Genomic DNA, 21,403 nt, shown 5'->3' on the forward strand with positions numbered 1-21,403 from the left:
AAGACCAGCTAATACTGTGTGGCTATCTTCTTTCCAAGAAGGCTAGTTTGCACTTTTCCTTAGGGAAGTTTAATTTTGAAAACACTGCCTGGTACATTTTCAGTTGATTTCCTTGGGCCTGGAGGCTTGGTTAAAATTTGGATCTTGACCTGGCTCTAGATTTTTCTTATCAGAAGGGTAGAAATGGCATCTTGGACCCAACCCATACATGTGGGCACATCTGGCAGGGAGAACTCCTGAGGCAACCGGCTGACACACAGCAAAATGTCATTATAGGAGGCGGGGTTAAGAACAATACATTCAAATTTGGCAGGGGTTGGGGAAGAGCAATCCGGTGGAGCACACCTCATCTCATATAGCTTTCTAATCACTAAAGAAACACAGAAGCTCACACACGAAGCCATTTGCCAAAATCCAAGCAATTTCCCAACATTGTTTTAGTCACTCTCAGCTATTTGCCTATTTTTAAAATGACATCCACATCCTGCCCCTCTCCACACCACCACACCACCCTGGTGTCACGTTGTTAAAGTGAAGGGTGCACTGGCTTACCTGAGAGGCAGGCATTTGGCCTCTCCCACACAATTACTGCTCACTCATTAAGCAACAAAGCTATGCCTAGGAGAAGAGGAACAGGGACCTTCCATTTCCCAGAAGTGTATCTCCAAATCCTACACACCCCCACCTTGGACCTCTCTGCAGAAAAACCGCTTTTCCTACGGTCATGAGAAAGTCAGGCACTGGCCCAGGTGACTGCAAAAGCTTGAATTCCTTGCCTCAAGGGCTCAAACCTGGAAGCGAAAGTAAGTCCTTCCCTGACCATTCCTTTTCTGGCTTCTCATCTGCACTTTTGTAACAAACATTAAAAATATAACCAAAAGTAATTTTTTAAATGGCTCTTTCATGGGGTTGGGGAAGCTGAATAGTTGAATTTTTTTAAAAACAATCCACCAATTACAGCACACTTAATGCGTGGATCGCCCTCTTACAGGCTGGGGAAGGACTCCAGGTCCTCCAGAGTCCTCAAGACACTCAGTGTTTACCTCTTTTGTACCCTTTTCTCCATACCTGGCTAGGAGCAGCCTACCTTTACCCTTCCAGTAGTGGGAAAAACTGGGGGCTGCAGACTGGCTGGATGAGAAGACGGCCTTGTGAACACCTCAGTCTAGGCACCCTGACTATAGCTGAGCCCACAGACCCTGCTGGGACCCCTAGAAATTCTTTATACGAGGATCCTGTGTCTTAGGCTAGAACAAGGCCAGACATCTGGCCCGAGACCCTCATCCCCTTTCCAGCAGTATCACTGATCCACACTGGCTGATTTTAAAGTTTCCCATCCACCCCTCTAAAGGGGCAAGTGTCAGGGCTGGGATTCAAAAAAAAAAAAGTCAAACTTCAAGTGCGTTCTTTATGTCAATGCCAATTTTAGGAAAACATCAACTGCAGAAACTCCTTAAATCATCTTTGTAAAGATGGGAGCCTGAAGCCGTAAGGCTACTAAATAAAGGGACTCAAAACAAGCAATTCCTGCCCAGGCTGAGAGACATGTACCTGGGCAGGCGATGGGGGAAGTCAGGGGGGAAAACTCCAGATGTTTAATAGACAAACTCTCATTACCTCAAGAGTATAAATATTTTTGTAAGTTTTTTATTTAAAAGATTCCCTTTTCAATCTGTTCCAAAGTGTTGGAAGCTGACCTGTACAAGTTCCTGCCACCCACCCTGCCAGTATAGTTTTATGAGGACATTTTTTTTTTTAATGGAAAAATAACAAGAGGACCCTCTACTGAAACCAGGTAGGACCAGTCAGCTCCTGTGTGGCAGCCTGGCCCAAGCTGGCCTCAGGGAGCGAGCACGTGGGAGTCTGGGGGGACGGGACTCCCTCTTGGGAGGAAAGGGCTGAGAAAGTTCACCTCCTCTTTAGTGAAAATGGTCCAAATTCAGACTGAAAAACCTCCACTATGATGTTCCCTGGCATTCTTCTTATACTTTATATATTGAAGGCAGCTCCCTTTTATAGCCAGTTTTAGCAGGTAGAGAAACAAAGGAATCCAGATACATATATGTGTATATATATATTTTATATAGGTAAAATATATACATATCTTATATATGTATACACACATATTTAGGGGTAAGGGAAGAGGGCCGTGTAAACCTAAACAGTCATCACATTACCCCAAATGAGCCTGACATTTACAAAGAAGATAATAAATAACTTTTGGGGCTTAAGTGACAACGTGGGTGCAGCAAGAAGGGAAAGGGCACACGTTTAGCTATTAAATACACTTCTGTATTTGTTTGGCAGAGTTCAGGCCAGCCTCAGGCTTCTGCACTTGCCAGACAAGTAAGCTGATGATACTCAAAAAAATTAAAAAAAAAGAATTCAAGCAGAGCTCCATACCACAGTTTTCCTTCAAGTCAGTTGGCCGGCAGGCACAGTTTTCCGACCACCAGGAACAGAAACTTTGGCTCCAAGGCAAATGAAAAAAAAAAAAAAAAAGTATTTCCACTTACAACATGAAAATACATAAACTTCGTCAAAGAAAACTATCAAAGTCTACTTCCAGCAAAACTGAGGTAGCACTGCTTTCTCTGCATTCAATGCTTTAAGTGGTTTCTCAGTACAACGTGATCGAAAAAACTGCTCACTTGACTGACAGGTGCAGCATGTTGATGGATAAACTCAACATGAAATGAAATAGGTCAAAGGAGGAATGAGCAAGAAGTGGGGGAAATAAGGGTTTCAGATAAATTAGCTTAAAAAGAGGTTATAACTAGACTACAAATGCTCTTGGCTGGCCTTGGCTCTCCAAGAGCTTTAAATTGCCTGGGAATTAATGCAATGTGGTTAACAGTTAACACTGCTATTCAACTCTGTGTAAATCTTTAAAAATAATTATTACAACCTAAATTCAACCATGTAAACAGCACTACACACAGTACAGACCTGCCCTGAAAAACAAGAATATGCAAAACTGAGATCTGGCACTGTATCATTTTGTAATGATAATTCAACCTAACTGTCCCATTCCCCCTCCCTGCCCTACACCCTCCCCGACCCCCCCCAAAAAACTTAATTTGTGCAAGAAATGGCAGGCTTATTCTATCTGAAGGCTTAAAAAAAAAAAAACACAACATGTAACCAGGTTCAAATATTTTGGGGGAACCCCCCCAAAAAAGGAATAACCAAAATAACCAAAAAGTGAAGAAAGTGCCTAAAACATGATACAGCATTTTAGAGCCCTTTCAGATACAAGGCAGAGAAAGGTGTAAAGTAGAAAATATCCGATCTTCAGTAATTTCCAGAAAGGTCCGATTCCTCGGTGGGCTGCAGGGCAGCGGGCAGGTCCTCGCTGCTGCCCCTGAGACAGAGCCACTAAGTCTGCTCCTCGGGACACAAGCCCTCGGGCCCTGAGCTGAGTGCGCCTCTCCCTTCCCCTTCTCTTTTCCTTCGTTCCATTTCCCACTCCACAAAGGTGTCAAAGAGACTTGGCCAGGCCTCATCTTCGCTGTAGTTGCTGAGGTCGGGGCCAATCACCTGAGTGAAGTTAAGGAACATGTTCCAAGTGTCCCTGGAGATGCCTTTGATCCCCGAGGGGTTCTCTGTTAGGAAGTTTAGCCACTGGTCCAATACCGGAGGACTGTTCTGGGTAAAGACTAGTTTCCACAGGGCAATGGCTATTTCCCGATGCAGTGACCGCTGCCCTTCTTCAGAGTCCAGGCCGAACTGAAATGTAAACCTGTAGAGATCCTTGAATTTATCCTCTTGTTTGGCTTCTGTTAAGAGGCTGGGGAACCGGGCACAGATCCCATCAATGCTGTCTGCACTTATTGCTTTGCAGCCATCAAAAAACTCCTTCCTGCAACAGGAAGGAGGGGGCACAATTAGTAACTGTAAACGCTATCATTTAGCGAGACGCAGTACAGAATTGTAATTAAGAGCGCGGCCGCGAGGCTGGGTGGCCTGGATTTGAACTCCGGCCCCTCCGCTGACGGTAGGCCTATTTCTCCATCTGTCACACGGTGGGGGTGCCACCTTATTTCACAGGGCTTTGGTGAGGACTAAGCAAGTCAGCACGTCAACTGCTTCTGACGGTGCCTGGCACGTGGTAGGCGGCTGACAATGGTTCGTCTATTCATCTTTCCAAAGCACAGCTCAAGGCTCCTGCTCGGTGGCCCGTTTCCCATTCTGCGACAGTGATTAAGCCGCAGACTCTCCTCCCAGACAGGGAGTCTTTCTGTTTTCCATTTGATTCTCTACAAGGTGTTTGCTTTTGGAATATTTTTGGTGACTGCCAAGGGAAGCTTTCGGAGCCAAAGACTCTGGATGAACCTGGGTAACTGCCACCAGAGATCAAAGTTCTGTTGCTAAAAAACAAAAACTTTGTGTTGGGGGAACTTGTACACAAGTGTTCACAGCATTGTTCTGCATAATAGCAAAAGTGAAAACAACTCAAATATTCATCAACTGATAAATGGGTAAACCAAATGTGGTGTATCTGTCTAACGGACACTGACCATAAAAAGAGGGAAGTACTGATACATGTTCCAAGACGGATGACGCTTACAAGCCAAGTGAAAGAAGCCAGTCGCTAGAGACCACATGTCGCATGCTTCCATTTCGTCAACTGTCCAGAATAGGCTAAGCCACAAAGATCAAAAGTAGCTGAGTGGTTGTCAGGGCCTGGGGGAAGGGAGAAGTGGGGAGTGACTGTTAATAAGTATGGAGTTTCCTTCTGGTGATAAAAATGTCGATCACCTCCTCAGAGACTGCTGGTTCTGCTAAAACAGAACGTCTGAGGTGTGTCCGGTAACCTATCCCGGGGCTAGACATTATACTGAGGGGTTCTCAAAGTCAGTTCTTCCTACTTATAATCCAGTGTCTGCAAACCACACCTGGGGGTGACCCTGCCATGTTGTCTCCCAAACACATCCTCCACAGGGACGCGTGACCATAACAATGTACACAACTACTGCCTGACAACCGGGGCCAGCTGGCCCTGCCGGCACATACGCTGGCCAAGGGTAATGTGTGGACACCGAGACGGGGCACCTGGGCTCACGCAGGCACAGAGGCACGTCCCCAGTGGCATTCACCATACCGGCACTCACGGTGCCTGACGCGTGACGGGTGTACAGCAAGTATCAAGTGAGTGAGGAAGTGAGTGAACTGACAAGCAAAGGACTCAAGGAAGAGACAAAAGTCTGAAACAGCAGTGGGGCAGGGTGGCAGCTTGGTAACACGGATTACTCCTCATTTAACTTTCAGGCAAAGATGGCTGGTGGGTGCCCAGTTTTTCAGCGGCTAAACAGCTTTAGAGAAAGTGGTCAGAAAAAGAAATTAAGACTCACCCCAAACCCTTGAAGCCAACCCACTTCTACCCTAGCCAGGCACCACCACCCAATGGTGCTCTCCTTCCTCCTCTGCTCACCTGGTAACACGAAGTATTTGTGACTAACCTGGTGAATTTGCACATGGTAGCAGCCTGGAACTTCCAAGCCAAGAGCAGCACTCGAAATTCCGTGGGGTCGACACACAAGTCATTGCAAAAGCGCTCCATGCCTTCCTCCAAAATTGCATCCTCCCGCTCATCCTTATAGCGCCTGAACAGCTCCTCCAACCTCTGCAAGGAAGACTCTTCGGCATTCGACTTGGGCTCTCTCCCAGCGTCTCCCGAGGATGTTGGCAGCTGGCAGGCCTCGGTAGCAGCCTCTGCCTTCTTGGTCCCGTTGACGAGGATATCCCCACCTGGCTTGCCACAGGTTGGCAGCTGTTCCTCACGGTGGCCTGCACCCCGCCTGCTGTGTGACTTGCTGCTGGGGTCACGGTCTCCATTCTTGCTACCCAGAGTTGATGATGGATTCTTGCATTTGGTGACACACTGGCCCATGATGCTGGTGACCTGGCCTCTAGAGTGGCCCCCTCTGGATCGGATGCCCTCGTTGCCACTGGCCCGTGTGCCTCAACATGCCATCAGCCAGAGGAGCCAGCCAACCTGGAAGGAAATCGGAGAGTAGTCACCACTGGACAGGGAGGCGGAGTCCGCAAGCTCCCCTCCAGGGAGTGAGCAGCACACCACTTTGTTTCAATGAGCCAAGCGTGAGCCAGGGAGATACCCCAAGTTCATCACCACCTCCCTCACAAGCCTATACCTTCACCTTGGAAATGCAGTGGCTAGGGCACACAGAGAGCCAATAAGCAAGATTTCCTAAAATTCTTAAGGTAACATGGATTACAAAGAGGTTGATTCGTGTGCAGAACGTATCGAGGAAGACTGTAGTTTGGCTAGAAATATTCCAAAGGAAATTTGTCTTGCCAGATTGCCGTCACATAAGAGAAGTTGTTTGGGCCGGGGTTAACCCAGAAGGTGCAAATAAAAACATCATCTTCTAGTCTCCCAGGTTGTCTTCTGAAGTAGGATGAGGAGGGAAAAGGGGTGGCCACATCCAGACAATTACGCAGTTTCATCACGGCCTAAAGATGAGGTAAAGGATTTGCAGACTCAAGACTACAAGCAGAGTCCTCACCAAATAACGAAGTAAAAATTGCCTTTGATTCCTTTAAATTCCTTCCTGGGGCCCACCTACACAGTGGATGAAATGCCTTTCTCCACCCTCCTCTTACCGCCTACAGGAACCACCCACCAAGGCCATAAGCCACACTCAGGGTCCCAGTCGCCGGCCGGCAAGGTGGTGAGCAGCACGCGAGCCAGGCTCACACTAACTGTGAACGTCCCACACGGCCTCCAGGCCCAGTCTTCCAAGAGGGTGTCTCCATTTTTAAAGAAGGGCTGATTCTTACCCAAATACAGTCACTAAGTGATAAGATAATTGCTAGATGAAAAAGAAAAGTCTGCCCCAATATATAACAAACTCATCACTGTGGCTTACTTATTACTTACATAACTAAAAAGTGTTTTTTACAGAACTGCTGGGCCAGGGGTGAGGTGATTTCTCTGAAGACTATCTACTCAAGACTCTTATTCTTACCTTCAGCCAGTCCACTAGAAGATCCATCTAAAATTTAGTATTTGTAAAATTTTTCCACCTGCTGTATAGCAAGTGCAGCCTCTAAAATTACAATGTTAATAGAAATTTGGACCAGGAGACAGAAGTGTAGTAGGGAAAACAGACCAAATCAATGTCAGTCCCATGCCTCCCCAGACCTTCACAATCCAAATTCAAAGCCCGAAGGATACTGGCAGTGAGGCAGAAGGCAGGGTGCTTTTAATGGAAAGTTGGAGTTTTAACTTTACCTAAAGAACTTAAGCTTCCTCCAAATAGCACCTGGATAAATTTGAAGTTATCTTCAGAAGGAATTCTAAGGGGAATTTCTGAGTGTACAAGTTTAAAATGAAGACCAGGATCATTCCTGTAGTTACTGGAGTCTCATCACATCTGGGTGTGTCCCATTCTCCACCCTCAAAGAGGAGGAATGACAAAGAGACAAGACTGTACATGCCCTTAAACAACGTGCAGTTTCACCTAAGTTTCAAAAAACACACTGAAACCCTCACAAGGCTTTTGGTGTGGAAAATGACAGACCTAATCAAGTTTTTTTTTTTTTAAGTTTTTTATGCTTTTAGAGTATAGCTAGGAAGCAAGAAGCACAACCTGTTAAAATCTGAAAAGGCAAGGGGTTAATTCTTGGAAGACCAGCACACAAGGGATGCAAGTGTTCGAGCTGAATTGTCTCAAAACAAGCAGGACTGTACCATGTGGAGGGTCTGGTTTCCAGACTTGTGCTCCTGAAGACTAACGTGCTGAAAGAAACAAAAGGCCCAAACCTACACAAACCCCACATGCAAACAGAGCGGCAGCCCTGACTCCCAGGCACGCTGACTCACCAGGGTTTGCTGCTCGGCTCCTGCTGCTGAGGGAAGACCAGGTACCTGGCAGGAAAAGAGGATTTCCTGGCTTCTGACTGACCCAGCTCCCCCAGGCCACTCACCGCTGCCCCTGCTGGACAGAGGCTTCATTGTACCAGCTTCCTCCAAATCCTGGTGCCAAGGCCTTCAGGTAGGGACAGAGCAGACGGGCCTCCCAAAGAGGCCGTAACCCATTACCCAACCAGCCCTCCACATCAAAGCATCTTTGGTGACCTGACACAGCAGAACCAGCTGAAATCTGAAGGCTTTCAACATGCCCAGCAGATGGAAAAAAGGAGGGGAAAGATCCATTCTGACAGATGATCAGTCAGGAAGTGCTGCCAAAAGGCTGGATTCCTTTCTTCCATTCTGGGCCTTTCCTTTGAAACACCCTCACCCAGCTGTGAGTTGAAGCAGGCAGTGGTCTCAAGCCAGAAGGAAGTACTTCCAGATCTGATGAGCACGGCCCTGATGACTCCATGGGCTCCCTTCTTTTGTGTCTACGTCTCTGGAAAAACAGTTCTCTGCGCCCAGAGGTTTCCCCAGGTGCAATCATGGTGCTCGGCCCTGTGTCCCAGGCTGGCAGCACGTCAAGTGTTTTAAGGCTGAAAGTCTCCCTGGACCCACTAGCGGTTGGTTAATAGCTAGTAACAGCAGTTATCAATTACTGAACACTTGATGTCGTGCCAGGCACTATGCTAAGCACTTTACGGACATTAAAACTCCGATATCCTCACCACAACCCCATTTAAACAGAGGGGAAGCTGAGGCACAAAGAAAATTACCCAAGATCATAAGCAGAACCTGGCTTGAAAAACCAGGACCTTTTACCACTAGGCTAGACTGCTAAGCCCACCTACATCAGATCATGTAGGGAAATCCCACCAATGGATGGATCCCGAGCTCAGGAGTGGTGCCACAGCAATCCCAGAGCAGCAAGATTTACAACTGGGCACTGGAAAGAGAACACATAGTCTGTGCCCAGTGTTCAAGGCTCAAGAAGGGCGTCCCAGCCACTGCCCTCTCCCAGGCAGGATGCCCTTAAGAGTCAGCCTCACCAGAGGCAGGGACTAGAGTTCTTAAACCTCTGATGCCTGAGCCCACCAGCATGGTTAAAAGCTCCAACACTGCCACTGGTTGTCTGACCTTGATCAAAACCTGAACTTCCTCAACCTGCAAAATGCTACTTCAAAGAGCAGTTGTTAAGGATTCAGTCAGGAAATGCAGGTAAAGGGCACCTGGCACACACTGTCCCCTACACAGAAAATACTTGCTATGACAGCTACTGCTGTTATTAACAGCCAAGCAGTAACTGGTCAGCCTGACAGGCGACTCAGCTTGTCCCATCCGAACCCTGGCTCCAGGCTTCGGCTTCCCCAGGCTCAGACAGGATGCTGATCATGCACTTGGGTCCCGCTCAAAAACGGTCTCTTGAACTCTAGCACTGACCCTGCTCAAATGCATCACTGGTGAGAAATCCATGAGGGATCAGATTCTCTGTAGCATAAGACTTGTGGACTGATCCTGAATACAATCAAGCTGGGTGTCTGCTGTGCCCTATGGATACTGTGGACTGCTGGTCACTCCCTGCCCCTAACCTGGGGCAAGCTTCCAGTCAGTTGCAGACTCCATTCCCTTTCCACCGAGTCCCAGCTCTGTGGGTCTACAAAGGACAGGATTTTTAGCTTGCTACTCATTTATACGCATTTAACGGAACTGCCTGACCAGTGGTCCTCCTGCCGCCTCTCTGAAGTAGAAACCTCAAACAGTCTGGGTGCCCCAGAGCCCAATTTCATCGACACAGCTATCACTGTAATGTACTAACAAATGCAAACTTTTTGTATTTGTTACTACATTATAACAGCTATGTGCAGATATAGCTCTGTGAAGGAATTACCCCCATCTCATAGGAAAAGAAACGGAGGCACACCGAGGTCAAGGAGCTTTCTAGGAAGGGAGAAGCTGGAACCGAGTAAGAGGATGGGCTCTGGGAACAGACAAACCTGGATCTGAATCATGGTGATGGCACCCACTCTGTGACTATCAGCATGTAATTTTAAAATGAACAGCTGAACCTCAAGGACTGGTGGGTGAACAAAATAATCCATGTAAAGTGCTCTGCTCATAAAAATATTCAGTAAATGCCAGCCTTTATTATAGTTGTTATCGCGAAGTTGGTGACAGAATCAAGCCTCCCTTCTCCTAGAGCAGTGCTCTTCTCAGCAGCCGGGCCGGGTCTCCTGGGGCAGGCCGGGTACGCTGCCACCCACAGCAGCTCTCCTGCCCTTGCAGTGACTGCCCTCCAGTCACAGGAGACACACATGACTGGAATGGAGCAAGGGACAAGGAGGGGTGGGAAGAAAGGAAAGGCAGGAAGAACAAAAGGGGGGAGTCACAAACCAGGAAACCTACTTCCAGGCACATCTTTGTGGGTTTACTTGAAAGCCTAGAGACAGGAACTGCTCAGTTTACGCTACAGCAAGACCAGCCTCCAGGTTTTCGCCTTCAGCCTCAGCGCCAAATTCTTCTGCTTCTCTCTTTCCCTCCCTCCTCCTCTGCTCATCAGCATCCAGCCTCCCTCTTCCCCTGTGCCAGCCCCAGCTGCTATTCCTGGGGACGGGCTTGGCTGCCTGCCCGGCTCCGGGCCTGAAGCTGGCTCTGCTGGGCTGAGGGCAATCCCAGAGGTCGTGGTCCCTATGGATGCTCTGGCTCCACAGAGAGCCAGAGAAGAGAGGCCGGGAGGCTGCTGCTGTCTTAGGCAGTTCTATGGAGTGAGGACCAGGCAAGTCCTCTCTGCCAGGACTTACTATCTACCTCTGAGACAGAACCACCTCTTACGGAACAGAATCCCCATGAAGGGCTAACCACACAAAGGCACAGTGCGAATGGAGACAGGAAAGGAGAAAGGAGCGTGAACCAGTGTTATGGAAAGAAAGGTGGAGGGACTGATGAGAGGAACACAGGGCTGTATGCTTCATATACACCATCACCTCAAACCTCACCACCACCTAGCTTGTCAGGGCTCTTACTGATCAGGAAACTGGGGTTTCTTAGCCACTAAGCAGTGGGACTAGGAAATAAAACCAGTCTGTCAGACTCCAAAGTCTACCCAATGGGAAGGTTTCACAAAGATGGGTCTTGTTCTGGTCCTTCAATGACTGGAAGCGTGGAGTGGAAAGGAAGGAGGCAGAGGGCCAATCTGGTTGGTCCAAACTGAGAGAGGATTTTAATGAGAGAGGAAATGTTTATTAATAGCAGCATCTTTTAAATTATATATATATATGTGTATTGAGAAGATTGATGTGACTTGTCACATTTGACACACTGTAACTCCACGAAGAAGATAATGCAATCTTCAGTTTACAGAGGGGGAAACTGAACAGAGTTTAAGGGATTTGGCCTGCGATCACACAGCCAGTCTATAAAGGAAAAGGGATTCAAAAGCCCAGGCAGTCTGACTCTGAACTTGCCATTCTACATCACTGGCCTCACGACTTGCTGTTCTCGGCTGTGATGTATGCCAGGATACACCCTTCCCCTGAGGAGAGGACGACGGCCCAAGAAGAAAAGACACATTATCAACACCTAAATGCACTCCAGAGGCACTGAGTCACCAGGAATAGAGCAAACTCCCAGGAAGCCTTCGGCTCCGGTCTGGGACCTTCCCAAGCAGCGTGTGCCTCTGATCAAGTCACTTAGCCTCTCTGAGTTTCTGTGATCCCGACATTTAAGTCCTTCCACCAAGTCTAATACTGTGGGACTCCCTTCACTTTTTGGCATCCGAAGAGGCTGAAATTCTGAATTTGTATTTTGCCTCCTGAGTGAACAGCTCTCATACCTCTTGCCCAAGCCTGTTAGAGCCAAGGGAAAACAAGAAAAGTCCAAAAGGAGCCAGAAAGCAGGGGAACTCCGATCTGAACAGGAGGTAAAAGATCACACTGTTTTTGCAGCCTTCCCTCTCCTCATCATCTTAGTTTGATCTCCGCAAGGTCAGAAATAGGCCCTGACATACAGAAAACAGACCAGTGCAAGCTGGCTCACTGCTTCAGCTGGCTGGGGCCGGAAGCTCACTCCAAGGAATGCTGTGTTGGCTGCTGACGGGGAGCCTGTCACCCAAGGAACAGCCTTGTGAAACGAGGAGCTAAAACACAGAGAGCAAATGCTGACAGTGTCGGCAAGACACTCGAGATCTACTCTGAGATTTCCTTGAGAGAAGGGACCAGTCCAATCCACCCCTCCCATTCTGTTCCCATCCAGTGTCTATTAAGAAGCAAGAAGCCACTGAGAGATCCTGGTGTTTCTATGTATTAGCAAGAAGAAACCCATCTTTCCAAGTTTCACCCAAACGGTTTGCACAGCTAGTTGGGTGCATGTTTTTACTGCTTACTGTATATGCCAGTCACCTAGCTGCCAGGGGCTGAAGCGGCTGTACTGGCAAAAGCTACCCCCTGGGGGAGCCTCAAAGCAAGACCACAAGAGCCTCTTGATCCCAACTGGCAGCTGCAGACGCTGAACGACCTGAGAAAAAGATGGGAAATGGGTGGTGCCCGTTTATAAGCTACTTCCTAGAGAGTAAACTTGCAAAAATAACAAGGAGGAAAGACTGAGGGAATACTTTAAACTCGCTGTCATTCGGAACTTGAGACTTACAAGATCACCTTTGGAGACTAGGTCTTACCCAGAGCTTCCCGGGAGGAAAGCTGTTCCCTCTGCCAAAGCAAACGAGACCCGTCTGCTGCTGTTTTCACGCTTGTACAAAACTTTTTGTCCTAAAATGTACTGCAAGCCGCGAGCTCAGACAGCAGTTCCAGTTAGGGATGCGTAGGAACACATGACTTTCTACATCAACCAATCTCAAAAGCGTAAAAGAAAAGAGGGGCAAAGGCAGAGAGGGAGGAAGGAAAGACAAAATCTTTTCAAAAAGAAAATAAGCCAGTTGGTTTTATTTCTGTAAAATAATCTTAGGTCACAAGACTGAGACCAGCCAGCTCTGTACGAAGTAATTTTTTTCTTTTCTTTTTAAAGGATTCTCACTGTTCCTTACCTTGCATACTTCAAACATACTAAAAAGAATATATGCGCAGTTGAGGCCTGAGGACTGAAGCCAGGGGGGCTGGCCAGAGCAAATGTGACTTGCCAAACACAACCAAGCCAACACGCACTCACACTGTAAAGGTTCCAAACACCGAATGATCAAGCACATTTGGTCTCTGGGCTCCAGAGGTGAGCTACATGTTTAATCCCATACGACTCAAAATAACCAAAAAAGAGCTCAATTATTTTACTGACCCACACTTGGAATATTTTTTGCTGTCACCATTGATCTGGACAGGTCTGACTAACCACTGACGTGCAAAGTGAGCAGGTGTCACTAAGGGGCACCACATTTCTAGACTGGCCACTCTCTTTGCTTCTGCTCCAGCTTTTTCATTCCCTTTACCTGTTTAAAACCAGAGGGCTGCCTTGGATTTGAGCTTTATGGTAAAAATGGTCTGCCTGTTACATTCTTTACCTCCCATTTTCGCTTGGAGCTTGTCCTCAGGATACAGCCTCATTAGGCCACAGCCGACGCAGAACCACTGGTTAGGCACCGATTCCCTGCTGGCAGTTAGCATATGGATACCAGCCACCCTGGAGGTTTACCTGACATGGATAATCAGTCCTCGAACACCAAGTTACCCCATGAACTATTTACTTTTCAGCCACCTTTTGAGGAATTCAGTAGGCAGCAGTGACTGAAAAATAGCAGGAGATGAGATTTGGGTTTCACATCTAAGTAAAAGAAAGGCAAGAAAGGAAATTGTGAAATGAGTAGAGATGAGAAAGGAACCCAATATAAAGATGATAAATGTCTTGGACACTTGAATGACCACAAATGTATAGATGTGGCTTCTAGAGCCACATTTCCTCTAAACTGGCTTTAGATTGATCACATGGAAACTAATCAATTTCTTAAATGTTTGCCAATTCTAAAAAAAAAGAGAAAAAAAAAATCCAGCACCCTCACTTGTACCTCTTCCTGCACCCACACCCAGTCCAGTCCACACATCTGCACCAACAGTTCATTCTTCCTTCCATTCTCACCCATCCATAGCTGTTACTCTGCAAGCCAGTAACTCAGCAAATAGTTACCCGAACCCTACCATGTGCCACGCACTGTGAGACTTGCCAAGGAAACAGAGAAAAATAAAACCGCACAGGGCCTTGCCCCTAGGGTGAGTCGTTTGAAAAAAAAAAAAAGAGTCCAAATTCATTAAGGCCACATTTACCAGTTTTTTTTCCTAGCGGCCCATGACAGAAGCTGACTGCTGGTGCACAGCAGACAGGAAGAGGAAGAAGCACAGAATAAAGACTTGTTCAGTAAAAGAATATGTTTTCAACCACATCAGTAAGCTGAGCAGAGAAGTGGGGCCACTAAGGCTTTCTTTCCTGCCGCCGAATTCAAAAGCGTTACATAGTTATTCTGTAAAATTTAGAAAATACGGAGAGGCATAAAGAGGGAAAAAAGGTCTCCTAACATCCCACTACCTGCAATTAATATTTTGGAGTGTAACCTTTCAGTCCTTCATATGAGCACATATGGATGGCACACGCAAACACATGCATGTACATATTATGCACACTGAACTTTTAAACAAAACTGGGTCATACTGTACATTCTATTTCGCCAACTTTTTCACTGAACACTTTTTTATATAAATCTTCTCTCATCAAATGCTTTTAAAAGAGCAGCAATTCAATGGCCGTACTGGTGTCACCACTAACACACCAGCTATTTCACATAACCCATGGACTATTTATAGCCTACTATTCAACCTGTCAAAAATTTGGTGCTGCACTGCAGAGGGGTTGCAAAAAGGTTGAGACTCTCTGTTAAAACATATCTGATAGTCGGGTCTTCCACTGATAATTTGTCAGTTTAATCTCTCAATGTTGGACATTGAGCTTGCTTCCAGCAGTTCACTCTTATTAGAAATACCCGGATAATAAACAGAACATGCAGCTAAAATTCAGCACATTTATAATTATTTCCTGAGAATAAACTCCTAGAAGTGGATCAACAGATCAAAGACTATGCAAAAAAAAGACATATTATATATATAATCCAATCTGAATTCACCAAACAGTAGTGTCAACTTACGGCTGTCAGGGAGTGTTTTGGGAATGTGTACTTCTCCCAATATCATCTTATAACATTCAATTTCTTTAAAAAAAAAAGAAAAAATCTTACCAAAAGCACTTTAAGACATTATATTTAAGGAAAAATATCAAACCAGCAAAGGAGGATGGAAAAACAAGTAAAGAGAGAGACCATTTGCTTTACTATAAGTGACATCAAAAGACTGCAAATCCAACAATATTGGCTCCGAGGATTTCAAAACAGTGTTATTAAATGATAGGGGGTGGGGTGCAGAGTAAGGGGCAGAAAGAGATTAACCATAAGGATATCTTTCAATTATAGCTAAATTTTCCCAATTTCTTCTTTCAAAAGGAAAATCAAGCTTCATGCCCCCACCACCACCACAAAAAAGAAAATGCACATCTTAAGGTCTAAAAAACAACAGTCCCTCTACCATAGGTTTAGCATACGGGGAGAAGGGTCTGACCCATGGAATAGAACTTGAGTGAACCACTGTCCCAAGGGAGCCAGAGACCCGTTCAAAATGGAACTGTGGCACCCCTGAAATGGTTAACAGGCTGGCTTTAGCCCATGACTTCTTATGCGGCTTTCTAGCTTCAGACTGGACCAAAGGATATTACTGCTTGCAGCAGAGATTTGTCTGCCCCTGAGCATCCAGGTGGCTACCCAACGTTCACTCCAAGATCCCCTCTCCCTCACTCTTGGCCATGTCGTTGGGTGGGGCTCATAATGGACTATGTGCTCCAAGCCCATCACAGCCTCCCATGCCCCTGGCTTCAGTGACTGGGTTAGGGATACGCAGGTGACCTGAGCCAGACAGAGTGAATCTGAGCACTGAAAGCAAAGTAGGTTGAGCTGTCACAGTCATCTTACCAGAAAGAACACCAGGGAAAGTAATACTGCCCACCAAAGGGTCACTGTGAGGACTGAACAGTCCCTTCTTACCAGAGTGGTCTCAATTCTAATGCTTATGAGAACCAAGAATAAAATCACTGCCAGGAGACAAAGAGAAAATCAGTGCCAAAGGCATTATTTGCACCGAGATTCCAACTATACCTCAAGTCAGATAAAAGCCTGAACTTCACAGTTACATGAGCCAATAAATTCTCCCTTTACATATAAGCCAGATGCCAAGTTTTCTGTCACAACAAAAATAGTCCCTTTCAAGACATAGCTGTGTCACTCAGATCTCTTCTACTCACAGAGACTCACCACGGTCAAGACCAACTTACTAGGCCACAGTTTCAACCCAATATATCAGGGGGAACCTTAGCTGAACACCAGGACCAATGATCCCAAACTCGAGCAAACTGTAAAATTCCACTGTAACTGGGTGGGCCATGAGGCTGCTATTTAAAAGATGGTATGATTAATGAAGCAAAAAGAACCTTGCTGGTTGCAATTTTTACAACCTTAGGCCTCCTTCAAGCAGCTGTGCGCAGAGCTCTTAACAGCTGCTTTATTCTACTGTATATACATTTCCTGTCATCGTCAGGTTCCCAGGCAGGAACCGCCTCCCAGCACTCAGACACCACGTGAAAGGCTGTCAAGCAAGAGCTCCTGGAAGTCTTTCTCCATGCAATAACATGATTAATCTTCTGACTGAAATAGGTATTTGATCTAAACCACATCCTATGAAACTGAAAGACCAGACCTGACCAGAACTTGGCTACCCTCTAGGTTTCAATTACTACTACCGAAACAATTTCTCTTTGGTTTCAAGCACTGAAGAGCCTATTTAGAAAGTACTCAGGTTTTGAAGACGGTGACAGGAAATGCTAATGTTTGTGTGTCTTTATTGGAAATACATTCCCACCCCAAGGTTCAGGCTTTTGCTTTTTTTTAAACAGTTACTTATTTCACAAATGTGCATTCATATGGCACGAGGCCAAAGGGTACATTAACATGTATACAGATACGCAGATAATTAAATAATAGAGCTCTATACCTGGTGGCTGGCATCGTGGTATTCAGGCTTGGCAAAGGAAGATATCTGATGATTCCAGCCCAGTTCCTGTCCACTTCCCGCCCATAATGACCTGACAAAATTGCCACCACCTAATGGCCATCACAATGCTGTCTGTTAAAACTCTGCCCTAGCAGCTGGGCTCTATTTGAAAAAGAAACAAACAACAAAAAAACCAATATGAGAAAATCGTAAAATAAAGCAGCAGTGTCAGAAGTTCTTTGGTCATGAATACCTTTGAAAATTTGAAGACAGTTTCGACCCCAGAATAAATTGCACATATACACATACACTCAGACTCAAACTTTGCATCCCGTGACTGGAGGGGTCCATGAAATTACATGCAGCTTTTCTGAATCACATGAGGGTTTTACCTGCACTGCAACCGCATTCCTTCCCTTCACTCAAAACCAACTGCAGAGACTGCGGCTCCTACAGCCATTCCAGTGCAGCCTTGCACCTTCTGGGAAGGACAGGACACACTCTGGACACAGAATACCTGGATCTGTACAGCCCAGCTCTACCTACTCCCCAGCACATACTGAATCACTCTGCACCTGTTTTCTCACCTGAAAACTGGGACAATCAAAGGGTCACTGTGAAGAACAAACGGCTCCTTCAAGTCAGATGGGTCTCGGTTCAAACGCTGAGATGCGTCCCCTGTCCAACCAACTGAAGTGCCATCTCCCTCTTACCCAGCCCACTATTTTACTTCTTCACACCATACTACTCTCTGAAATTCTTGTTAACTTATTTACTGTCCGCTCCCCCTGCTAGAAGGTAACTGCCACAAGAGCAGGGATTTAATCGTATTCACCATTTTGTCCCGTGCACCGAAGCCGTGTCATGTAAGCAAGTGTTTGTCAAATGTCTACTGAATGAACAATAATCACTGATATTTAATGAGCACTTCTGTACACAGCTCGAATCTGTGCACTTTAAATGTATGTATTTCCAATAAAGACACACATACATGACTGAATAAATGAGTCTGACACACTTAACACTGTCCCTAGCACATAGTTAGTTCTCAATAAATGGCAGCTATTGATATCAATTCTAATTATGTGATGTTATCAAATACTCAACAGTAAAGGGATCTGAGCCCTAAGGATATAAAGTGAACTTAATTTCACCTCTCAAGAGCTGGTTCCTAAGGTCCAATTTCTCCTGGACTCCTCTTCTCCCAACACTCTACTACCTTCAAAAAGAAAGCAGGAAATTGTCTCAATGTTCCAATTATTCCTTACCCCCATCACTTATCAGATAATGTGATACAAACACAGCCAGCAGTATACAGTTCCCATCTCTCTTCACTCCACAAGCTAATTTTCACCTCAAACACAGCAAAAGCCAAAATTTGAAGCTGAAATTGGGAGATGTTCATCCTGTTGTGCCTCTTTTTCACCTGCACCTCAGTCCCTTGGAAAAAAATCACATAATAATGGAAATCGCTCTCCTTTTAGCAAGGGTGGACGTCCAGACAGTTTATTTAAGCCACAGCCATGCAGCAGTCTAGGAAGCTGAAAACATTTGCCAAGCAGGTGAACCCCAGTGGAAAAACCTTCCGGTGCTGGTCTGAACTGCCTCTTCTCTACTTCGAAAAACAAATGAATCACATTTAAGGTGTCTAGAGATGCAAGGGCAAAGGCCAGCAGCTTTTCTGCATACTGCACAGTGAGCATGAAGAACTCACCGCCAGTTTTACACTTCTTAAGATATCTTGTTCCACTGAAGTATTTTCTAAAATTCGCCTGATGACAGATTGGCTTTTAACCCTGAGGGATGAAGCACAACCTTGTACAAAGAGAATAACGGATGTGGACCATCAAGGTCCTCCATCTCTTCAGAACCCCCCGAGACAATGGGCTATGTTTCATGCAACGGCAAGAAAAGACCAAGAACTGAAGTCCTAATCAGGGCTTTCAAAGTCAGACACGCTTGCCAAGAAAGCAAAGGGCAGATTCCACCTCCACTGGCTGGCAGGCCCACACGTTCTGTCGAGCCGTGTGAAACAGCCAGTTCTTGCCCTCCCCACCCCCGGGCCCAGTATTTGCGGGTAGCAACACCAGTGACTTTTCTAGGAGACTGTTTCATAAAAATAGAGCTTCCAATTTTAGGTCTAAAACTGAAAAGAAAAATAGCCAGAAGTAGAAGTCTGTTTTAACACAATATATTGAAAATTACAAGTTTAAGTGCTGGTAGTTGGGGACGGGGATCACACCACCACATGACTTCCCAGTGAGTCATAAAAAACAGCGCAGGCTTGTTTAACAGTGGATACCCACCGGTAACAGTGCTAAGAAGTGAATGTGTCAGACAGATGGAAGACTAACCTGACACTCCTTCTCCACTTGTTTTAGCAGGGGCAGGACTGACACAAATTAACTACAGCAGCAATTTACAAGATAAATGTTAATAAACCTCTTTGGAGGCTAGTCAAAGAGGAAACGTTTGAAACCCTGAATATGATTCATTTTTCAGCAGTTTAAGAGGGGGAAAAAAACCCTCTAAACTATTAATAAATCACTAACTGAAACATTTCAGGATTTCTAACACCTATTCTTGATTAACATACCTTTGTGTCAAAAGCAAAAGCCAAGTGCCAGCATTTAACAACAAGCTGCTACCCTTTCAGTTATGAGAATCAGTGGAGCTAGATGAGAACAACAAAAATTAATCTTCAGGCCTAGATGGATACTGTCTTTGCTAATAAGGTAATAAAGACCTCCCCAAAGGGCTTCTGGGTACCATAAATTATATAACAAATCCACTTCTGCCAAGCAGCCAGGATTAACTCCTATTCATCCAGGGTACGACTCATGTCACCAGTGGGCTTATCAAAATGGAAGAGTCATTATCCACCACTGCTCACTGCACATCAGTTTGCTGACATCAACTACTCATTACGAAAGAAGTCACTTAACAATCTTAAAACTCTTGACACTTGTTCCTCCTAGACAAATTTTTTTTCAAAAAAACAGAGAAGAAAATATTTCATTAACTTCTCCCCCAGTAAGTCCTTCTGACTGATTTTTTTTAATTGTCTATGATGACACTGTATTATAAGAGACAATCATTTCCACTACGCATTCAAGGCCTGAATGCATTATACATTATTTACTCCTATGGAACATAAACACTCATGGCTCCTAAGCAAACAGTTAAAAATGGCAAGCACAGAAGAGAAAGGTTGCAGTTTAGTGAGGGCATCTTGGATTTAAGTTCCAAGAAGGCAGGGAATGTGTATGGTAACGTGAAAAGGGCTAACTGGCACCTAACGCTTTCTCAATTCAAACTTGTGTTTTACTCTTTCTCAAAATTAAGGATAATGCTTCTCAAGTCAACTTTTTAAAGATATAAAGTTTAAACTGCTTCTTTCAGAAAAAACTATACTACAATAGAGAGAGCTTTTTTGTTTAGTATGCTAAGTCTTTCCATCTCTACAAAATGAGGGCTTGAACTAGACCCATGTCTTTCAGACTTTAACTACAACCTTCAGTGAGAAACACATGTTACATCCTGGCCAAATGCACACACACACACACAAACATATACATACACACACACACACACACACGTGCACACACACAACTCAAAAGTTTCATGAAGCAATATATACCCTCACTCTAGTGAGGGTATATTTTTTAAAATTTGGTTTTTAATTGTTGGTTATAATCCACTGATTAGATATGACTCATAGTAAGAAAATCTCAAGATCAAACTTAAAGTTTCCCTTCAATATCTTTATTGTGCCAGACACAACGCTAGGCATTTTACAGCTGTGACAGCAGTCCATGCCCAGATTACCACCCCCAGATTACCCCTACGAGGGTACTCTTGATACCCCTATTTTACAGATGAGGAAATAAGCTCAGAAATAAAATGCCTTATTCAAGTCCCTACACTGCAGCACAGACAGAGAACCTCACCAAACACTCCATCAGCTCCCCCAGCTTCCCAGCCTCTTTTCAGTTAGGTGGGAAATGAGTCTATTTCTGGCCAAAGGGCTGTAGACAGATGTTCATGTGTCACTTCCAAGCCCAAGCAGAGAACTGGCGGATGACACCCCAGCCATCTCTTCCCTTGCCATGATGACCAAGACAGCAGAGGTGGCACACCACACGACTGTAGAACCCAATCACGTGGGTCTCCGAGTGACTGTATGGAGCAGAGCACCCTTCAGCCTACAATCCGTGTGGGACATGCAAGCAATAAACTTTCATCGGGTTATGCCAGTCTTTGAAAGCTCTAACTCCTGAATATCTACCCCTCCTCAGTAAGTTTACAGTTTAGGCCCCTGCCATCTTTACTGCAGCATTCTCACAAATTGTTTACCTGCTTCTGAGATTGCTCCCTCCAATCTCTCGTCCACACTGCCACTGGAGCGATCTTTCTAATACACACATAGCCCATGTAAGTACTC

At 45.5% G+C, this 21,403-nt stretch overlaps 1 protein-coding gene across 10 annotated transcripts in view; it reads right to left on the bottom strand.

Moving 5' to 3' along the window:
- Positions 1–3,141: 3,141 nt before the first annotated feature.
- Positions 3,142–21,403, bottom strand: part of DCUN1D3 (defective in cullin neddylation 1 domain containing 3) — a 31,753-nt gene continuing 13,491 nt past the window's right edge. For all 10 annotated transcript variants that reach the window (XM_072942715.1, XM_072942713.1, XM_072942714.1 and 7 more), the window contains 2 exons: positions 5,463–5,998; positions 3,142–3,862 (listed from right to left, as the gene is read on the bottom strand). In XM_072942715.1, the coding sequence (XP_072798816.1) occupies positions 3,379–3,862; positions 5,463–5,893 (915 nt within the window). In that variant the 5' untranslated portion in view covers positions 5,894–5,998 and the 3' untranslated portion in view covers positions 3,142–3,378. The remainder of the gene's footprint in view (positions 3,863–5,462; positions 5,999–21,403) is intronic.

This window comes from Vicugna pacos, chromosome 18, assembly GCF_048564905.1.
Source record: "Vicugna pacos chromosome 18, VicPac4, whole genome shotgun sequence".
Taxonomy (NCBI): Eukaryota; Metazoa; Chordata; class Mammalia; order Artiodactyla; family Camelidae; genus Vicugna; species Vicugna pacos.